General features: G+C 41.3%; 1 protein-coding gene across 10 annotated transcripts in view; it reads left to right on the top strand.

The window, feature by feature from the left end:
• MPDZ (multiple PDZ domain crumbs cell polarity complex component) overlaps positions 1-22,978 on the top strand; it is a 157,406-nt gene that overhangs the window by 31,743 nt on the left and 102,685 nt on the right. For all 10 annotated transcript variants that reach the window (XM_063455138.1, XM_063455143.1, XM_063455147.1 and 7 more), the window contains exons 4-10: positions 1,577-1,789; positions 2,791-2,930; positions 14,849-15,062; positions 15,911-16,039; positions 17,760-17,969; positions 18,270-18,384; positions 21,986-22,074. In XM_063455138.1, coding sequence (XP_063311208.1) covers positions 1,577-1,789; positions 2,791-2,930; positions 14,849-15,062; positions 15,911-16,039; positions 17,760-17,969; positions 18,270-18,384; positions 21,986-22,074 — 1,110 coding nt within the window. The remainder of the gene's footprint in view (positions 1-1,576; positions 1,790-2,790; positions 2,931-14,848; positions 15,063-15,910; positions 16,040-17,759; positions 17,970-18,269; positions 18,385-21,985; positions 22,075-22,978) is intronic.

Here is a 22,978-nt window from a genome sequence, read left to right as displayed (position 1 = left end):
AGCAGCACTTACAGACTTATTCACTAAAAAACTAAATTCCTACTATAATGGCAGTTACTGAAGCAGCATCAGGTTGGATTTTAGTGCAAGCAAATCTGCAAAAATCGCACTGCTGCATTTGGTGTTAAGATTAAAATCAGGGCTTTTGCATCCAAACTCTATATAAAGTATAGGATTAGGAAAATTCTTTTAAACATCGAGCAGGATGCACGTTTGCAAATTAACTTGTTGTTTGCAAGTGAATTAGCATTTCAAGTGCTATTAGCTCGCTGACCGCACTAGCTTGTTAGCTAGCCGACGCATAAAAAAAAAAAAAAAAAAGTTAAAAAAATTATCTACTAAGCATTGTTTTTGTCAGTGGATTATTTATTGTTAAATATACCCATTATGTAGTTTTTAAAGCATTGCGCTGTATAAATGCTAATTATTTTTAAGGAATTAAGCTATACTTTTTTAACTAATGTTTTGACAACACCTATGTGTTGTGTTGTAAACCTATAGGAAAATTGGGAAGTAATATGCAAGAATGATGCAGAACCGTTTGCATTGTCTGAGCACAGCAGAAGGGCCACGCTGTAAATGCAGGAAGAGCACTGTTTGGTTACTTATTTATTGGCAAGCTCAAAAGTGGTTTAGGGAAAAAATGGCGGGGTGAAACTCACTCTTTGCACCATAACCTCAACAGTGATTATATTACTTCCATTGCTCCCTTATAAACTGGTATGATTGCAACACTTCTGAATTAGACCCTTTGTGTAACATAGCTTCATTTTGCATTTGACATTTTATCCCATTTTACAGGATTGCAGATAATATCGGCACATTAGACACCATTGTAAATAAAATAAATACTCAATTTCATGAATGAAATGTGAATAGTTTCCCTCTTTCTCTCCCCATGTTAATGTGCAAATATTTCTCGATGTGGTGACCAATAATCAGTTTATACAGTTGCCTATCCTGTGTTTAAGCACATCAATTTTTTTGCTCCGTGATCATATGTTTTGCATAAAGAATACGAATGGCGACTTTATGTGCTGACATTGCTGTTTTGCATTCTAATACACCTAGATATCAAGTAGTGCACTATTTTTGCAGAGAAATGTATTGAAAAATAAGACCATGTCATTTCAGCAATTCTCGTTAAAACATTCCATATGTACATCAATTTTCTTTTATGTAATATGTGTATCCATTCCTGTAAGGCTCGAAGAAATAAAAAAAATAATTACTGCCTGTACAGTTTACAATTTCCAAAATAAATTAGAGAATAAAAAATCAACAGGATATGCTAACATTGTACACTAATGAAAGTCTTCTAAAAATAAGACGTTTCATGTTTTTCAAATAGTTTATTTTTTTAAACTACATTTAGCAAATTCAGTGGCATTGCTTGCTGTATATTGAATGTTGCTTAGTGAGAAAAGAAAATTCAGCTATGTACCATTACATGCATCCTGATATGACCTGTTCTGTGTATCAAAATGACCTGTTCATTACGCTTCATATCTATGTGGTTTTCAGAGACATGGCTTAATTGTTTCAATTGCATTCCTCTTTTTCTCTCCAATTTCAGACTAGTGTGACACCCTCTGTATCTTCTGTAAGTGAGTTTTCTCCATACGGATCCAGCTCTATTGCAACAGTGCAGAATGAGTCCTATGCGTTGTCTCAGCAAAATGGAAGTCCGCTTGACTCTCCACAAATGTCAAGAAGACCAGTATCTCCGGAGATCAATGGCAAACCTGACAGTGAGGAATTTTACCAAATCATCAAACAAATGGCACAAGTATGTGTTCACTACAATAGTAGAACATTATTTCTCAAATACAGAACAGTATAGTTTTGGGGGACTTTAAGAAAGGTTACTCCGATTAAAACACATGGCCCACAATAACTTTGTCATATGCTGGTATCTATTAAATGGGCAATCATTGAAGTGGCCTGGGTGCGCTGTCCCTGCCCCCCTTAGTTTTGCAATGTAAAACATTGCATTTTTAGAGAAATTGCAATGTTTACATTGCAGTAATACTTGTGGACAGGCACTAGAGGCCCTTCCTGGAGTTTCGCACAGTTTGAGTCAGTAAAATGATGCTGGACGTCCTCTCGCTTTGCATGAGAACATCCAGCATCCGAAAAAAGCCTTATAGGTAAGCATTGATTCAATAGTGTCCTGTGGCAAAGACCTGATTTGCATTAGATCCCCCTATCGGATGATTTCGGAGGAGTTCAAATTAATAAATAGTTAATAACTCTTTATATCGCTGAGGTGAGGGAGGGGGGGAGAGGGGGGACAGAGGCTGAAGAACACTAGTGTAGTGTATTCCTAAGACTAAAGTGTTCCTTTAAACGGTGAACTACAATTCACTGAATAAAGCTTTACTTAACAATGGCCTACAATAAACACCAGCAAACTCTGCTTATGACTTACAATGTACATGTACCATGTGAATATAGATATGAATATGAAGCAAAGATCTCTGTAGTGACTAGCATTGTAGTACTAAAAACATCAATTTAAAATGTTACAGCAGAACTGTCGCTGCTCTAGAAATTACACTATTTAATAAGACAGAAAATTCATGGCTAGGAATAGTAAGTGTGTGTTTGTGCACTTTACTTGCTGTTGTAATAATTTAATGTTTCCTACTATTGTATCAGCTGGTTCAGGTACACATTAGTGTAACTATATACAATATATACTCCTTAAAGAAACTTTATGCCGAATGTATTTCATATGGAATATTCTGATTTTCCAAATTATCCAGTTTAACATATTGTTCATTGCAGGGTCGGCTGATTGAAACACTGAATCTGATTAAACCCTCCATTGGCAGTTTAGGGTTTAGTGTTGTGGGCCTAAAGAGTGAAAATCGAGGGGAACTTGGAATATTTGTACAAGAGATTCAAGAAGGCAGCGTGGCACATAGGTAAGATGAACTTTCACAATGGGCAGATATATATTTCCATCAATGACAACACACACACAAAGATTTGATGATCAATTGCTGAGTTGGTAGTGTGCACCAAAAAGTTGATAAAATATCTAGTTTTGTATTCACTGAAATTATTAGTGAAAGGATCACTCTTTCAGCTATTCTATCCAGGAGGAATAAGGTTGTTAAAGGGTAGCTTGAACACTTTAAAAATTATAGGGAAAACTATGACTGTTCCACTGGTATTGCATCCTATTGGATTTCTTCTTAGGTCAATTATTTGTTGACATGAAGTCTTTATGAAACTAATAATTACGACCACCTAAGACAGGGGACAGGGGATGGAATGTACTTTTGTAACCTAAACCATATCATTCAATTCAAACAGTAAAGAGAAAATAATGAATTGCATTATAACTTCCTTTACCACAGACCAACAACAAAACATGTAAGATTGATCCTGTTCTGGTGTTTGTGATGATTGTAATATTATTATGGAGTGCTCTGTAACTGATAAAGGACCATCTTTTTCATAGAGCCTGCTGTATGTCGATATTGTCGTTGTCATTGTTTTCTTATTGAAGTACTTTCTACTTTATTTTAGAGAGAAGGGGGGGGGGGATATATTGACACATATTTTAGACCTTTATCGTTTGTTCCTGTTCAGTAGAGAATGCATAATGTTTACATAGTGTGATATATAAAGTACATTATTTATTTAGAAAATATTTTACCAGGATGGATACATTGAGATTTCTCTCGTTTTCAAGTATGTCCTGGTTATAACTTGTTACAGAAAAGTAAATGGGGGTAGGTAACAAGGGGGTACATTGTCTTGCCCTTTGTCACGATGGTACAGGCTGCTATTGGTTTGGTTGTGCCTGACTCCCAGTGCTCTTTTGGCTGGTGGTGCGTGTTTTTTTCCCTTCGTATAGTGGCAGTACTTACAACTGGGATGTTCCTTAGGGTTCTGGACAAGAAGCTCCCCCTTCTTTAGAATTTAAATGCTGTGCTCCGCCTGCTGCCTCCATATAAGCTGTAACCCAGAGACACACACCAGTTCTTCTTGTCCCGGCAACGGGACGGACAGGTTCCCCACAGTGCAGGTGGAGATTGGTGCGTTCAGCGCAGGTTGCTGACCGGGAGGTGAGTGCCCGATAGTTTCCCGGGCGGGAACTGAGTGGCAATAGTACTTCCGGGTTCGCGTTACGGAACGCGACCGGGTACTGTCTTTTGTGGTTTTCTGGCGGAGTTCCCAGGCGGTCCTCCTTCATTGCTCGTTACTCATGCGCACAGTGGTGGAACGCACGCCCGGGAGGCTTTGCTGTCCACCGAACACAGAATCGCGCTACTGAGCATGTGCGAAACGGTGTTTGGCGCCAAATTCAAAATTTGGACCTAATGGCTGTGCAGGACCTTCCTGACCCCACGGGTGGGTGTACAGTCCTGGTTCTCCGTGTCACCAGCCCTCCTACACGGATCTTAGGTGATTTGAGGTGAGATTTAACTATTTAACTCTCCTCTTTTCACCTTTCTTTATGCATGCTCCTAGAATTAAATTATTCTGACAGTCCTATGTCTCCAGATAAGACAGATAAAGACAAGATGTCAACTTCTGTTCCAAAAAAAGCCACAAGCAAATCTAAGCACTTATGTTGTCTGGAATGTGCGGTACCTCTACCTGACGGATGTCGCAAAAAAACATGCAATCAGTGCGCAACGGAACGGCTAGAAAAAGCCAAGCAGACTGATATGGCATCCTTCCTGGGCTGGTTTCAGGAAAAATTGTCCCAGACATTTGAATCTTTTAAAGATGCTGTGAAAAAAGAACCGGCTATTCGGGAGAAACTGCCCACAAAGCGTAGGAGGAATAGATCTCCTTCTGTGTCTGACGTCTCTTAAGGTGAATGCTTTTTTTCTTCATTTCCAGCCTGGCTTCAAGTGTGGAGGAGGGTTTTCCACCAGAAGAGCTGAAGAAATTTATTAAAGAAGTGACGACGACGGTACAAGAAACTAACCTACCAAGGGTAAGGTTAAAGGTTTCCCAATGTCTCCTAAAATCTTGGATCTCCTTCATAGAGAATGGAAGAATCCTGAAAGACGTGCGTTCATTTCAAAGCATTTTAAACTGCTATTCATGCTACAGTCTGAAGAAAAATGGGAAGATCTTCCTAAGGTGGATGTTCAGATTGCCCAGCTATCAAAGAAAACCACTATACCCATTGGCGAAGTCTCAGGGCTTGAAGACCCAATGGACAAACGGGCCGGAACTTCGTGTAGAAGAATATTCCAGGCCGCAGGATATCAGTGCAGAGCTGAAATTGCAGGTTCAGCGGTTCTCAGAGCTCAGAGCGTTTGGCTACAAGCCCTGGAAGATTCCCTTATGGGAATATCAGATACAGATCCTTCCCAGCTCTTGTTCCTACTGAAACTATCCAATGAATTCCTTTCGGATGCCTCTGATGAGTTTCTTCGTGTATCAGCAAGAATTATGGGTTTGTCGTCAGTAGCCAGAAGAGCTCTTTGGCTACGAACATGGACGGCTGACTCTGCGTCTAAGGCATCCTGATGTGAATTACCCTTTGAGAGGAACAAGACATTATTAGACTGATGTCTGATACAAAGAAACCCTGCCTCTGGAATCAAGAACCCAGGGATATAAAGATTTCAGTACAAGGGTCAGAGGTCCTTTTGTTACCAAGGGCGGTTTCGCAGGTTTCAAAAACATGGTGGAAACAACAGCCAGTGGTCTAGCCTGGAATCCAACAGGCATGACAAATAGAGGAAGTTTTGACGTGCCTTCGGTTCTTCGCCCAAGAATGGGAAAAGAGTACTTCAAATGGGTGGATTGCAAGAACCGTTTCAGAAGGTTACAGAATAAAGTTTTCATCAAAACCACGTCCATCCTTCCTACTCTCAAGCTATCCATCAAGAGTAAAAACAGAGGCTCTCCCAACAGAAGCTCTTCTTCTTTTTAGAAAAGATGTGGTAGAGAAGGTACCCAAACGTTGGGAATTTCAGGGAGTTTACTCATGCTTTTTTCTGCTTCAAAAACCAGATGGATCATTCCGATAAGATGGGAGAAGCCGATCCTAGACCTGAAACAAGTAAACACCTGCATACTGTTCCAGAAGTTCCATATGGAAAGTATTCTGTCTGTGACACACATTCTACAAAAGGGAGATTACATGGCAAAGTTAGATTTAAAAGATGCTTATCTCCATGTACCGGTTTCGGAATCTTCCCGGAAGTTTCTCAGGTTTGCGGTTCTAACAAGAAACTGGTTTCACGCTTCGGATTTAAGGCTCTTCCCTTTGGCCTGTCCTCAGCTCCTCGAGTTTTTAAGAAAATTCTGACACCCATAGCGGCAGTTTTTGTCTGAAAGGTATCCCGATTGTTCCATACCTGGACGATTGGTTCCTGAAGGCCCAATCAAGACAACTGCTAAATCTTCATCTCAAGATTACAATAAAGGTTTTAAGAGATCACGGTTGGATCCTGAACCTGGAAAAATCCAAGCTGACTGCGTCACGAAGTCTAGAGTTCTTGGGTCTTCGAGTAAATTCAGTCCCTCTCTCTTTTTCTACCAATAGTGAAACAAATGAGGATTTTAAAAGCCGTATCAAAGCTGCAAAAAAACCTAAGTTCAATCAGGGATGCTATGAGGTTACTAGGCCTCCTCACTTCTGCAATCCCAGCAATGGCCTGGGCAAAGGCGGAATCAAAACCATTGCAATGGGACATCCTTTCCCAATGGACATGAAAACAGGAAGATCTAGACTCTCCCTTCCACCTATCCAAAGGGGTGAAAAGACAACTGAACTGGTGGAAACACAGAAGCAACATCTCAAAGGGCCTATCATTTGCACAGAAACAATGGATTACGATAACCACAGATGCCTCCCAGATGGGTTGGGGCGCTCATCTAGGTTCTCAGTTCCATCAAGGTCTTTGGAACAGAGTGGAGGCAGGCGCTTCCTCAAATTTCAGGGAATTAAATGCGGTTTGGAAGGCACTGGTTTCCTTCCGTTCAGCCATCACCAATCAGTCAGTGAGGATTCAGTCGGACAACGCCACTACAGTGGCTTATTTGAATCACCAGGGAGGCACGAAGTTGAAAGCTCTACAAGATATCTGCTACCGCGTAATGTCTTGGGCTCAAGCGAATCTTCTCGCTATATCAGCTACCCATTTCAGAGGGTCTCTAAACGTTATTGCAGACGACCTCAGCAGAAGCCATTGATCTCAGACAGACTGGGCACTGTCAAGACAAGTTTTCTTGGAGCTGGTTTCACGCTTCGGCAGGCCGGAGATAGACCTGTTGTCCACAAGGAGAAACAGGAAAGTACAAAGATTTGCTTCTCTCCATTCAGGTGATTACCCAGATGTCCTAGACGGTCTATCGATACCTTGGAACTTCGACAGGGCTTATGTTTTCCCTCCTGTCGCTCTTATACCACAGATTGTTCAGAAAATAAGATGGGAGAAGGCTAGAATTTTGGCAGTCCTGCCCTTCTGGCCGAACAAAAGTGGGTTTTCAGAAGTGGAAAACATGACAATCTCACATTGGCATCTCCCAGTCTCTTCTCAAATATTGGAGAATGTGACTCTCCCCGTGGAAACTCTGGAGATGTTTTCACCTGATGGCATGGTTGCTGCAAGGGTGATCCTTCAAGGCCATGGTCTTTCTGACCTTTTATGTGACGTGTTGCTGTCTTCTGTCCGCTTGTCCACTTTGAAATCTATTTCAGAGTTTGGATGGAGTTCAGAACCTGGTGTTCACTTCGAGGTTGGGATCCGGCAAAAGCCTCTATCCCGGAAATTCTTTCTTTTTTTGCGAGATGGGTTTGAAGCCGGCCTGGGAGTATCTACGCTCAAAGACCAGATTTCAGCCCTAAGTCACTTCCTGGTTCATGACATTGCCTCAGACCTGCTTATTCGAAGATTTCTTAAGTCCATAAGGCTTAAGAGGCCTCCTAAATTAGTACCTTTCCCTACTTGGGATCTGTTTCTGGTGCTTCAAGCCCTTTGTAAACCACCGTTTGAACCATTACTGGAGGTTCCTATCAAGCTACTTACCTTCAAGACGGCTTTCCTGGTGGCTATCACCTCTGCTAGAAGAGTAGGTGAGATCCGAGCTCTCTCTTCCTCTCCGGAATTCACCATTTTCATCAAGACAAGGTGGTCCTGCACACCAAGCCTTCTTTTTTGCCTAAGGTTATTTCTAGTGCTGCGATTAACCAACCTATTGTCCTGCCGTTTTTTTGTCAATCTCCTACATCGGATCTGGAAGAAAGTGGCATCTCCTAGATGTTAGAAGATCCCTGAAAATCTATCATCTATTTGTATACTTTCGAGGCACTAACAGGGGTTGTGCTGTCTCAGGACCCTCTTTGGACAGATGGCTGACGAATACAGGTTGTAAGTACTGCCACTATACTAAGAAAAAAGGAATTTACGGTAAGTAAAATTACTGTTTTTTTTGTTTGTTAACATAGGTCACCCATGGCTGCCACTGTTCATCAAAGGTTTGATGGCTTTCTGCTGTATTTGCCGAAAGCCTTTCACACAAGTAGTGTTGGCGGACCTTGGTTTTGAGTTCAGTGAATGTAGGACATGTGTTCTGTTTCCATCCCTGGACCAGTAAGTTCCTGGTTGCTAGTAGTGTCATGGCTGTTATTTGTCTGGCTGCCTTGGTAATGCCCTTGGGGAATAGGAGAAGAAAGAGTTATATGGCCGGCGTTCTGGGGATATTCTTCACCTTTAGGGTCTGGAGTAGTCTCTCTACATTTTCCCATAGGGGTTGTATGGTTGGGCATTCCCACCAGATGTGGGTCATATGTCCCTCTGTTGCGCCACACCTCCAACAGGTACCTGGTGTATGCTCTGTGTAGTCTGCTTGGTGTTAAATATCACCTGTATATACATTTTTTGTGTGCTTCTATGTGTGAGTAGCAATTTGTAATGCCTTGTGTAGGACATTGAGTGCTCTCTGCCATGTCTGTCTTGGTGTATCATATTTGAGTTCCTTGGACCACTTCGTCCTATAGCTGTGTGGCTTGTCTGGGATATTCTCTACGAGCGCGGTGTAGCATTTTGATAGGGATTTGGGCCTTGTCGGGGTCATCTTACACCTTGTGACAATGTCTTGGTACGTTTCTGTGTTTGCTCATTGTTGTGGGTTTTGTGTTGTTCCATGCGTTGTGAGGATGCCTCTAGTTTGGAGATAGTGAAAAATGTGGTTGTCTTGTATAGAGTATTTGCTTTTTAGTTCAGGGTAGGGTAGCATTTGTTCTTGGTGGTATAGGTCTCCAAGTGTGGTTATCCCAGCGTCTTGCCACGGTTTGGCTGATATCCATGGGGATAATAGTTTTATCGTTGTTATGGGTGTTTGGGGGTGGATTGTTTGTGTGCCGATTTCGTTTTTTAGAATGCGTCCCATATCTGTATCCCTAGGAGTGTCGTAGGGTAGACATTATATGTTGCGTGTCTAAGGTGTGCTGGTGTCCACAGGACGTCCACGGGGGAAGCGCCTGGGACATAGTCGTGTTTTATATCTACCCATTGTAGCATGCCTCTTGGGGAGTGTAGTTTGATGATGGTAGTTTAACCGATCTCTACTTATATAGTTCGGTTCTACATGTTTGTATCAGGGTATTGTGGTTCTGTTTAATGATCTCTGTTAGGGTGGAGGAAATGCTCACTCCCAAGTAAGTGATGGCTGACTGTTTCCAGTTGAAGGTGTAGAGATTACATAGGGTCTCCTCGTCTTTGGTTCGTAGTCTTATCGGTAGTGCCTGTGTTGGGTTGCTCCTTATTTTGTATGCTCTGACCGTGTCATTGTTCCTATCTTTGCGTCTTAAATTTGTGTTATCAATATGGTTGGTATGAGGAATCTGTCAATTCTTGTGTATGTATTATGTACCGGGAAATGGAATGTGTAGTCTACTTCTCCTGGGTGAAGGATGCGCCATGGGTCTACATAGCCATGCTGGGCGTGTTGCCCAGTTTTGGATGCGTGGTTGCCTGATTCTTGGTCATCATGGGGTGAGATTTACTGTGTGAGGACAAGTCCAGGGAGCTGCTTAGGAGGAAGTTTGTGTCTCGGCCTACAATCACTGAGTCTAGTCCGTGTAGTATGGTCATTGCGAATATTTTCTCTAGGAAGTCTAGCTTATTTTCGCGTGTGCCACATATGTTAATGAAGGTGTATTTTTCATTATTTAGGACACATTGTAGTAATAGGACTCTGCCTTCTTTGTCACCCAATTTTTTGACAAGAGAGACCAAAACATCTTTGCTTATCAGGATCAGGACACATCTTCGTTTCGCTTTATAACAGGAGTGGAAATTTTGTGGGAATTGTAGGCAACTAATTTTGGGTCTGTTGTTCCACATAAAATGGGTTTCTCGGAAAAATACCACTTGGGCATTTTGTTTTTTAGTTTCTGCTAGTGCTAGTAGTCTTTTGTGTGGGGAGTTTAAGGCCTTTTACATTCAGAGATAGAATGTTTAGAGTCATTATAGATGTTTAGAGGGGTTGCATGTTTTCTCAATTTACTAGAGGTTGATTATGTTTGTTGTCTGTTGTGACCATTGTGCTAGCCGTTGTTTTGTTGGATACGGTGTACCATACCCTACCCGGCCAACCTTTCGCCACCCATCTCTCCCCCAGCTGGCCTCTGGTATACTTTGTGTTCGGTCGGTTCTAAATGACACCGGTTCTCGGTTTGGTTAGGTCTAGACCCTTGGGTCCCCATTTTATAGAGTCCCTACCCTGCGATCCACAGGACCGGTATGGTAGGTTACCATTCCCTGGAAATACTAAGCATTCGTGCATGTTATAGCTATACAACATTTTTACAGGCAGACATATGGGAGTATAGAGAGATGTAGAGGGTAGACGAGAAAAGGTGAGACATAACAAGTAATAACTATTTACAAATTTCCGTGTGAAAACAGAACTGTTGAGACGGTGATCATACGGCTGGGTGGTGACTGCATCTATAGTGGCGTTGCTAGGGTGTGTATGTTATCATAAGTACAGCGAGATACTCGCCTGCATGTTCTGTTGCTTGTGCTCCAAGTTTTGTTGCTTAAAGGACCACTATAGGCACCCAGACCACTTCAGCTCAATGAAGTGGTCTGGGTGCCAGGTCCATCTAGGGTTAACCCTGCCTGCTGTAAACATAGCAGTTTCAGTGAAACTGCTATGTTTACAATAGGGTTAATCCAGCCTCTAGTGGCTGTCTCATTGACAGCCGCTAGAGGTGCTTCCGCGCTTCTCACTGTGATTTTCACAGTGAGATGACGCCAGCGTCCTTAGGAAAGCATTGAGAATGCTTTCCAAGTTTGTTTTCCTGTAGGCATCTTGTGTAGGGAGTGGAAGGCGTGATGTTGGGGCTATGATCCACACTGCAAGCGTAGGGTGCCAGGTGTGGTGGTGATGATGCATCGTGCAGACCATAGACTATTGCTCTCAATTGCATTGCGGGGCCACACGCCTAACCATAAACTTATCATGTCGGGTTGAAAGGTGTGGATAAGGGCAGGGTCCCTTTAGTTTGGGTTTTGTTGATCTAATATTGCTGGGGAAAATCCATACTATAGTATGCATCAGACTGCTTTTTTATTTTTAATATTTTTTGTATTCATTTCATAGAGCGTGGTGGTGTGTGTGTGTGTGTGTGTGTTTTTGGTGTTGTGCGCCCTTTGGGTCTCAGTGTGGACTTAAGAAACCATAGTAAGTGCATATACGGATTTGGAGTTAACTAGTGCAGGTTGGCCTGCTAACATGGAGAGTCTTAAATACGACTCCTGGATAAAAGGGGTCCAAAACATTTGTGGGGCTACGTGCCCAATGGAAAACTTGAGGTGAAAGTTTTAGTGTGTCGTGCTTCACTTAGTTGTCTGGACGGTGTTCCAGTCGTTGGAGATCCGTGCCGGTGATCTTGGGTCTGGTTTTTGATTGCTGTCCGGCGTGGTGATGTTCAGTCTCCATTCTTTAAGTAGGGAATATCCATCTTGCGGTGTCTGTATGTGCTTGTCAGCGCCATTTCGTCTGATGATGAGGTGTGCTGGGAAGCCCCATTTGTGGGCAATCTGTGCATCTCTGAGGGTTTTAGTGATGAGTGCATTATTCTTTTCATTTTTTGCAGTGTTTCTGAAGTTAGGTCTGTGAATATTTGCTGCTTAGCAAACTTGGCACCGAAATTGGTGTGGACTCTGGATGCTTACATGATGCGTTCTTTTGTAGTGAAATAGTGTAATTTCACTATGGTATCTCTTGGTATAGCTGCGGGTAAGTGCTTTGGCTTGGGTAAATGGTGAATGTGGTCTATCTGTAAGTCTTGTGCTGGCATGTCTTGTAAGAGCGTTTGGAAGAGGTCTATGGCATATGTGGCTAGATCTTTTAGACCTATTTCTTCCTCAATGCCTCTAATGTGGATATTGCTCCATCTATCCCTGTCTTCCTGGTCTGTGATCTTATTTGTCAGAGCTGTAATCTTTGCATCCATTTCTGTATAAGCATCCGCTAGAGAATTGTGTGCTGTTATGATTTCTTCAGTTTTTTGTGGGGTTTTTTTTTTAGGTGGGCATTGTGTTCACCTATGGTTTTAATGTCTTCTTTGACTTCTTTGGCCATTTTGGTGAATTCCGCCTGTAAAGAGGTTTGCAATTCCTTTAGCATGCGTTTTATAGAGGCTTCTGTAATTGGTGTTGCCTCTGCTATAGAGATGGAGGTTATATTGCTGCTCTTGGATCTGGACGCTGGTGAAGTTGGCGCAGCGCGCCATCTTTGCTAGAGGCACGTGGCGAGGTGAGTGCCGAGATTTGCAGCACTGAGGGCTTACGTTTTGTTTCTTTACCGGATTTGTGGGTCATGTTGATGTGGTGCTCACTTACCCTATGTTTTAGTGGGTTTACCTCTGGGTATCACGCTGTGATGCAGTGTTCGCCGCTATAATTCTGCAGAGTTTCAGGTTCAAGTGTCCATCTTGTTGGATGACTGGCCACGCCCCCTACTTTCTACTTTTTATTGTATATATTTGTATTAGTAGATTCAATATAAGGGAAAAAGGAACTATAGCTTCAGATCAGAAACATGCACATGATACATATGGAATAAAATAAGCATGGAAAAAATAAAGAGAGAAAGCACTAAACATTTTGGACAAACCAAGTAGAAATACAAAGAAAACAATTGAGAAAAGAGAGGCAGAAAGATAAAAGAAGAAGAAGAAGAATGTGAGATGGTTCTTTAGAATTTCAGAATATATATCCGTAGTTAAATAAAAATAATGACCTTGCCTATTACACTAAAATATGTTTTGAGAGAGGAGATAATATGAATTTATCCAACATTATCATGGTTTTCCTGCATTCAGTGGCTAACATATAGGACAAGCATAGTAGATGGTGAAAAGCCTTCTTGGTATCAAGAGAAGGCATGGAGTTTTGGAAACTTTTGCCGTCTGAAGGAGATATAACCATGATTTGGTATTAAACAAGGAATGGAATGGCAGGCTTTTTGGACAATTACACGATGAGGACATCAACTTTTTGAAGTTTTTCCACATCTCAGAGTCCTGGAGCTTGAATAGCTACTTAAATTGTTTGGAGATAAATGTTCCTTTTTCATGATGTTGATACATTTTGGGTGCCAAGGGAAGCCTTTTCCTTGAGTAAATGCCTTAAATTCTTCTGTTTAAGTTATTTTGTAGTTCCTGCAGTCTGGTTTTGATAAGTTTTTAGCGTTTCCACCTTGAAAGTACAGCTATTGGCCCAGAGCCATTTTTTGCGTTGAGAATTTGCCTTTGAGGCTTTCATAAGAAGACATTTTAAAGCCAGCTGGCAAATTCATCCTCCTCAATCGCCGCTATTTCAGAAAAAAAAGAATTGCAGAGATACAAGCATTATCTGTGTCTCCAGAATTCATGATTTTTCATCAAGATAAGGTCGTTATACACCCTAAACCTTCCATTTGACCTAGGGTACTATAGAAGGAGACTATTACCAGACTTTTATTCTACATACATTATGTCAAAGTCCATCATCTTCTAAAGAAGCAAACCTTCACTGTCTGGACTTGAAATAAGCACTATAAATATATATGAAGTGGAGAACATCTGATATCTACTCATTGACTTCAGTGGAAACTGTAACTGAAAGAGGCATGTAAAACTAGGATGTTGAATCACTAAGACTTTTCAGCTTGCAAATGAGACAAAATGGATGAACTTGTCATTCAAGGTTAAAGCCGATTCTACAAGAGCAATGGCTTTTTCCTTGGCAGAAAGGATGAATGCCTATTCAGAAGACGTCAGTAAAGCAGTAACATGGTCCTCTTTTGACATCGTATCCTTAGCTGAAGCATCTTTTGGGCATAAAGTGTTGCAAACAACGGTCACATAGATACTGACCCACCCTTGTTTTTTGGGAGATCTAGCTGTATCCTTAATATACTGTCACTGTATGTAATGAAAAAAAATATAAATTTGTTATGCTCTCTGTATTACAATTTCATACCTTATTTAATAAAGTTTTATACTCGAGAGTTTAACACTATAGGGTCAGGAATACATGTTTGTGTTCCTGACCCTATAGTTTTCCTTTAATCTGAAATGCCTGAAAATTGAAATACTACTACTAATAATACTAATAGGACAAACCTTTTCAGCTATAAATGAAGTTTAAAAACACTTGGTCTTGATTATTTGGTTTTCTCTAATCAGCTATGTTGTTGCAAGATTCAAGTAAATAGCTAGCAAGAAAATTGCTAATTTCACACCTTACTAGCTTTCCCTTATGCCCAAATAAAACTGTTTTAGAAGATGCTGTATAATGCCTTCTCATTTTAGTATTGCATGCACTAAAAAACTAAAATGTATTTCTCTTTTTGGTGATTTTAGGGATGGAAGGTTAAAGGAAGCAGATCAGATCTTATCCATTAATGGACAGCCACTTGATCAGACCATAACACATCATCAGGCTATTGCCATTTTGCAGAGAGCAAAAGATCATGTACAGCTTGCGGTTGCTAGAGGACCCCTGCCTCAGCTTGTTAGTCCTGGAGTATCACGCTCGGCATCCGATGCCAGCACATTGTCTGCCCTTTCGAGCCCGGTAAGTACTCAGTTCCTATAACCTTTTATTACCAGTGACTCTATACATCATTAATTTTTGGTTTTTATATCTAAACATCTTTTTGTTTTAGTATAGAGTCACGTAGCAGGTCATCCCAACTTTTCAGCTTCAAAAGATTGCATCTCTGGGTAAATCTCTAACTTTGCCAGTTAGGGTACTGTATTTTATATCTGACATGTGAGAGAGGAGCCAACCTTATAAGCTCATACATTATTGTGACACAACCAAGCATCACATGGTGTGATAGCAGTTTTTCTACAGTGAGAGCAGTCAAATGCACAAGTTGATCTAAGCATTACTTTTCCAATGTAAATTCAGAGTATGCTGTGACTTATTACATGAGAACTGCCTTTGCACATGGTTACACATGGAAATAAGATGCAAGGGGAGCAGAATATCTTGAGAATGTGTAGGTGTAATTGTTTGCTCCATACCACTCCAATAAATGCCTGTATAGTGTTTCATGTGGTGAGGAAACGAGAAATGTTCACCAGAAGAAATAGAACAACTCGTCGTGTGTCTTGTTTTCCAACTTCACTAAGGAATAGTGCTTAGAACCCATTCACAATATTATTAATATACAAGTTGTCTGAATGCGTACACTGCTCCATTATTGCCTATTTTAATTATATAAAAAAAAAAAAAACATGTTGCTTCATTTTTAAAAAGAATGCAAACTATTGCTGCTTCTACTTTTTTAGTAAAATAAATCAGTAATTACAAAAAAAGCAGTTGATAAATGTACCCCGAAAGGTTAGAGGAATACGGAAATAAAGATTTATGTTAATTTCATAATTACAAATCATTTAATGTTTTGTTTTTACCAGATACACTGGCAGCATGTGGAAACCATAGAACTGGTGAATGATGGGTCAGGTCTTGGTTTTGGAATTGTTGGAGGAAAAACAACTGGAGTTATTGTCAAGACTATTTTACCTGGAGGTGTAGCAGACCAGGTTAATGCATATTTAAAGATTGTGTATATGTGTGTGTTCATATAAATGTCTAAAAATAAAAATTACGTCTGATACTGGCAAGTAAAAACTAAGCTCAGGATTGGTCTGTTGGGAGAACTTGGTCTCGACTATGTATTCCTGAATTAAGGAATTAATGGAGTATATTCGAAGCTTGGGCTTGTCACCAGTGGGGTACCTCAGGGATCTGTACTTGGACCCATTCTCTTTAATATTTTTATTAGTGATATTGCAGAAGGTCTTGATGGTAAGGTGTGTCTTTTTGCAGATGATACTAAGATATGTAACAGGGTTGATGTTCCAGGAGGGATAAGCCAAATGGAAAATTATTTAGGTAAACTAGAAAAATGGTCAGAGTTGTGGCAACTGACATTTAATGTGGATAAGTGCAAGATAATGCATCTTGGACGTAAAAACCCAAGGGTAGAGTACAAAATATTTGATAGAGTCCTAACCTCAACATCTGAGGAAAGGGATTTAGGGGTGATTATTTCTGATGACTTAAAGGTAGGCAGACAATGTAATTGAGCAGCAGGAAATGCTAGCAGAATGCTTGGTTGTATAGGGAGAGGTATTAGCAGTAGAAAGAGGGAAGTGCTCATGCCATTGTACAGAACACTGGTGAGACCTCACTTGGAGTACTGTACACAGTACTGGAGACCCTATCTTCAGAAGGATATTGATACCTTAGAGAGAGTTCAAAGAAGGGCTACTAAACTGGTTCATGGATTGCAGGATAAAACTTACCAGGAAAGGTTGAAGGATCTTAACATGTATAGCTTGGAGGAAAGACGAGACAGGGGGGATATGATAGAAACATTTAAATACATAAAGGGAATCAATACAGTAAAGGAGGAGACTATATTTAAAAGAAGAAAAACTACCACAACAAGAGGACATAGTCTTAAATTAGAGGGACAAAGGTTTAAAAATAATACCAGGAAGTATTACTTTACTGAGAGGGTAGTGGATGCATGGAATAGCCTTCCAGCTGCAGTGGTAGAGGTTAACACAGTAAAGGAGTTTAAGCATGCGTGGGATAGGCATAAGGCTATCCTAACTATAAGATAAGGCCAGGGACTAATGAAAGTATTTAGAAAACTGGGCAGACTAGATGGGCCGAATGGTTCTTATCTGCCGTCACATTCTATGTTTCTATGTTTCTATGTAAGGAGACCAGTATTGGTAATGAACAATTAATAATATTCCCATAAAAATCTTGTAAGCTCTCATCTCAATCATCTAGTGCATTTGTTTTTTGTTTGTTTTTTCTTGTTGTTTTGTGTGTTTTTAGGATATGGGCAGCTTTCACATATACTTGTGTAAGCGCGTTTTATGAGCTTTAATATGAATCAAAGTTGTCAAAGGATCTTGAATGTCCCTTGAAGTGATACTGTTATATAAAATATAACAATATACAATTTGACATTTAATGGATTTGAGCTGAAATGTGTACATAGAATTAAATACTGGGTGTTTAGAAACCGTTTTTTAATAGTAAAACAAACTTGTTTCAAGCAAGTCTAATAATACCTATTATTGGGAACCTATTATTATTATTATTATTATTATTATTATTATTATTATTGGTATATTGTAATCGCTCTATTTTTAGAACAATCCTTTTTTTCCCACTACTTTTTATACATAGAAATTAAAGTATAATGTAGATGTACACTGACAACCGTGTTTACTTCTTCAGCATGGCAGACTGCGCAGTGGAGATCACATCTTAAAAATTGGTGCAACAGACCTTGCTGGGATGAGTAGTGAACAAGTAGCACAGGTTTTGAGACAGTGTGGGAATAGAGTGAAGCTGGTGATTGCAAGAGGCTCGGTAGACAATCTCTCTGCAGGAGTTTCTGCTACAGTTCAGATGCCTCCATCACTACCAACTCTCCCAGAAATTCAGGTCAGTTTGATGCTTGCTTCAAGTTCAAGAGTGATTAAAGTGCACCTTAATCATGTGAAGGCCATTAATCTTAAAGGTGGCTGTGGTCTTAGAAGTGTTTCTTTAACGGACTACTTATGTAGTGCTAGGACACTCCTGACGCCATAACCACTACAACACATGGTTATGATGTTTGATGTGTTCCTTTAACTTAGGTTTTAAGAATAAACACTTTAGCATCCATGGGAAATATGTATTCGTGTTGACTAGGCACATGCATTGCTTTGAAATGTGTTAACCTTCTTTCTTTTTATTTACAAGGTGAATGAAGGCGTAATTAAATACCCAGATGATGATACTTTTGATGTGAAGCTAGCGAAAAATGCTCAGGGTTTGGGAATAACTATTGCTGGATACGTTGGTGATAAAAGCTCAGGTACATTCCCACTTTATGTACCATTGGTGACCACCAGAATTCTAGCTGTATAAATATATTTTACAATTGGTGGTAGGCAGGGCCAGTGCAAAGAATTTTGGGTACATAGGCGAAGATGCATTTTTCCACCCCCCAAAAAAACATCTTCACCTCCCTTTTGTGTTTCTTATCCCGTCTTTAAATATCTGACTCCCTTTAGTGTATTTTTATCTCCTATTTTTGCCTTTGTGTGTCTCCTATCTCTCCTCTTTGTATGACTCTTACATCCTCCCACATTTTGTGTGTCTTACTCCTCCCAGACCCTTTGTGTGACTCCTTTTCTCCCAGCCCCTTTGTGTCTTTTACTCTTCCCTGCTCCTTTGTGTGTGTCTCTTTCCTTCTCAAGCCCCGCTGTGTGTTTCTTTCACATTCAGACCCTCTCCCCATCCCTTAATGGTGCCCTCCCTTCTCTGACCCTTACTGTTCCTCTCCCCTCCTTTCCCTGTCCCTTAGTGTTCCTCTCCCCTCCCCCTCTGTTCCCTGTTGCTTAGAGTTCCTCTCCCCCCTCCCTCCTTTCCCTGTACCTCAGGGTATCTCTCCCTTCCTCTCCCTGTCCCTTGGTGCGCCACCCACCCCCATAGTGATCCCCTCCCCTTCCTGGTGTGCCTCCTACCTTTCTTGTAGTGTGGCTGAGTGGAGCGAATCCCGGTACAGTGAGCTTTTCCTGTCAGTCCTGCCAGGTACAGGAAACAGAACTTCCTGTACCACGGTACACTCCGCTTGGCAACGCTACAGTCAGGGGTGTATAAACACTGACAGTAACACACACTCAATGACAAACACACAGACGTCTCTGACAGCCAAACTCACTTATCTGACACACTCATTCATTGACAGACACTTACACGCACACTGACAGACACACAAATACTGACAGACTCATTGACAAACACACTGACAGACACACACACACTCACATGCCCACACACACACACAAACTCACAGACACACATACTCACACACAAACTCACAGACATACTCACACACACTGACATACACACTCACTCACACACACTGACATACACACTCACTCACACTCACACACACACACTGATAGAGACACACACACACACAAACTCACAGACACATACTCACACACAAACTCAGACACACATACTCACATGCGCACACACACACACACACACACACACACTGACAGACACACTCACACACACTGACAGGCACACTCACTCACACACACTGACAGACACACTCACTCACACACACTGACACACTCACTCACACACACTGACACACTCACTCACACACACTGACAGACACACTCATTCACACACTGACAGACACACTCATTCACACACACTGACACACTCACTCACACACACTGACAGACACACTCACTCACACACACTGACAGACACACTCACTCACGCACACTGACAGACACACTCACACACACTGACAGACAAACTCACACTGACAGACACACGCACACACACTGACAGACACACTCACTCACACACACTGACAGACACACTCACTCACACACACTGACAGACACACTCACTCACACACACTGACAGACACACTCACTCACACACACTGACAGACACACTCACTCACACACACTGACAGACACACTCACTCACACACACTGACAGACACACACACAAACTCACAGACACACATACTTGCATGCACACACACACACACAAACACTGACAGACACACTCACACACACTGACACACTCACTCACACACACTGACACACTCACTCACACACACTGACACACTCACTCACACACACTGACAGACACACTCATTCACACACACTGACAGACACACTCATTCACACACACTGACAGACACACTCATTCACACACACTGACACACTCACTCACACACACTGACAGACACACTCACTCACACACACTGACAGACACACTCACTCACACACACTGACAGACACACACACAAACTCACAGACACACATACTTGCATGCACACACACACACACACACACACACACACTGACAGACACACTCACACACACTGACAGACACTCACTCACACACACTGACAGACACTCACACACACTGACAGACACTCACTCACACACACTGACAGACACTCACACACACTGACAGACACTCACACACACTGACAGACACTCACTCACACACACTGACAGACACTCACACACACTGACAGACACACTCACTCACACACACTGACAGATACACTCACTCACACACACTGACTCACACACACACACTGACAGACACACTGACTCACACACACTGACAGACACACTGACTCACACACACTGACAGACACACTCACACACACTGACAGACACACTCACACACACTGACAGACACACTCACACACACTGACACACACTCACACACACTGACAGACACACTCACACACACTGACAGACACACTCACACACACTGACAGACACACTCACACACACTGACAGACACACTCACACACTCACACACACTGACACACACTCACTCACACACACACACACACACTGACAGACACACATACATGCACACACACATACACACACTAATTAATAATCTAAATTTAATTTAAATTTCCCACCCAGCCTCCCTACCTGGAGAGCTGGAGTGGGTCTCTCATTGGTGTTCCAGTGGGGCTGCTGGGAGACGTGCGGCTGAACAGGATTTCGAGGCAGCGAGGGAGCTCTGATCTCTCTGATCTGCTCCCTCGCAGGCTGTTTTCTGATGCCGCGGGAGCCGGAATATGACATTATATTCCGGCTCCCGCGGCATCAGCAAAAGGCGCGCAAGGGAGCAGATAAGAGAGATCAGAGCTCCCCCGCCGCCTCGGAATCCAGTTCAGCCGCACGCCGCACCGGGGATCCAGGAGGTGACCTGGCAGGAGGGAGCACTTCCCTCCTGCCGGTCACTGGAATTTTGCGCCCCCAGAGCCGGTGCACCCCAAGGCAGCCGCCTGTGCCGCCTTATGGACGCGCCGGCCCTGGTGGTAGGTCTAATCTGCAGGAGCAATATGGAATTTTAGATTTTCTGCAGTTAGACATTTGCAGATCATTGAAATTATTTTTTTCTTAAAAGAAGATGTAACGGTTGGTATTCGGTTAATGCTAATATTTCTCAGTAACAAGATCTGTATTGAAGTGGAGTTTTTCAGTGAGTGCAATGTGATCTGTAACACATCCACTAAAAATGAAAATGCTTTGGACCAAAAAATAAATATATAATATAACATATATTTTATTGTATTTTTCCTCTTCTTCTTACTTACTCTAACAGGCCCCTCCCTACCAGTGCTGCCATCTTTTCTTTCCCACTCCTAGAAGCCTTTCTTTTGTCATGAGTTGCACCACTATTGTATCCATGCTTGCTGGGGATATGAGAAAAACCCTGCAAGCCACTGGCTTTTAGAGCTAATTAAAAGCTAATAAACTGTATTACTTTGAACCTAACTTTTAATTGTAATGAATTTTTAAAATACATTTGATGTTTGTATCTGGCAATTTGTAATTCGAAAAAGGAAAGCATAGGTTCACTTTAATAGTTGTAACATTAGATGTTTGTGTTATTGTCAGAACCATCTGGAATTTTTGTGAAAAGCATTACCAAAGGCAGTGCGGTAGAGCATGATGGGAGGATCCATGTTGGAGACCAGATCATAGCTGTGAGTAGACAAATGGAAATTTTCTTCTTTTATTTTGGAGTGCAGTATGGCTTTCTCATTCACTGCTACTGTTCTTCTTTTGCCTGTTGAAGTTATAATATTTTTTAGATTATAACAGTTTTTGTCTGCATAGTAAATGGTTTTGCTAAATGATTCCTACACCCCTCCACCCCCCGAATCTTTTAACCTAGTTTTAAACTTCTATAGTGTGTAATTATGCACTTTACTTCATGACATGTTACTTATTGCTGTTGTTACAAATGTGAAACAATCCCAATTTTTGTTGCTAAATTTAGAATCTAGTCCCTGGCTACTTTATATTTTACAAGTTAACTTGGAATCTGCAGCTTTATCACAGTTTTTAGCTTGTTTGTCACTTGTATTCCTGTTTAATTTGGTTGTTAACTAAGAGCAGAAGAAGTAGACTTAACAGTCATATTTAAAATAAATAAATAAATAAACGAGACAGGCTAAAGGGCACCTAGAGTTTAGAAATATTCATAATGTAGTCCATAACCTGAAATATTCTTTATTAAATATTAGTATTAACTTTTAAGGGACTCTTTCATGTGTATTTTAATATAAAACATATATTATCCAAAATCTTGTGCTAGATGAATGACTCCGGATGTCTGTTATTTTATTTTAAAGGAACACTCCAAAGACCATAGCCACTATTTTGTCAGAGAGCTCCGAGAGGCACCTTCAAATGGTTTATAACTGAATGAAGGTCCTTCTCTGCTGCTCTGTCTTATGCATCAGGTGACTACTTTCAGTCCATCAATGACACCCAGTGCTGGTATCTCAAAGCTCACCCAGTCTCCACTCCTTTAAAAAATCGTTAAAAACCCACTTCTTCATAAAAGCGTATCAATTAAACTGTTAATAGTTCCTGACTGATTCC

Source organism: Pelobates fuscus, chromosome 5, assembly GCF_036172605.1.
Source record: "Pelobates fuscus isolate aPelFus1 chromosome 5, aPelFus1.pri, whole genome shotgun sequence".
NCBI classification, from domain to species: Eukaryota; Metazoa; Chordata; class Amphibia; order Anura; family Pelobatidae; genus Pelobates; species Pelobates fuscus.
This window is presented reverse-complemented; position numbering and strand designations above follow the sequence as displayed.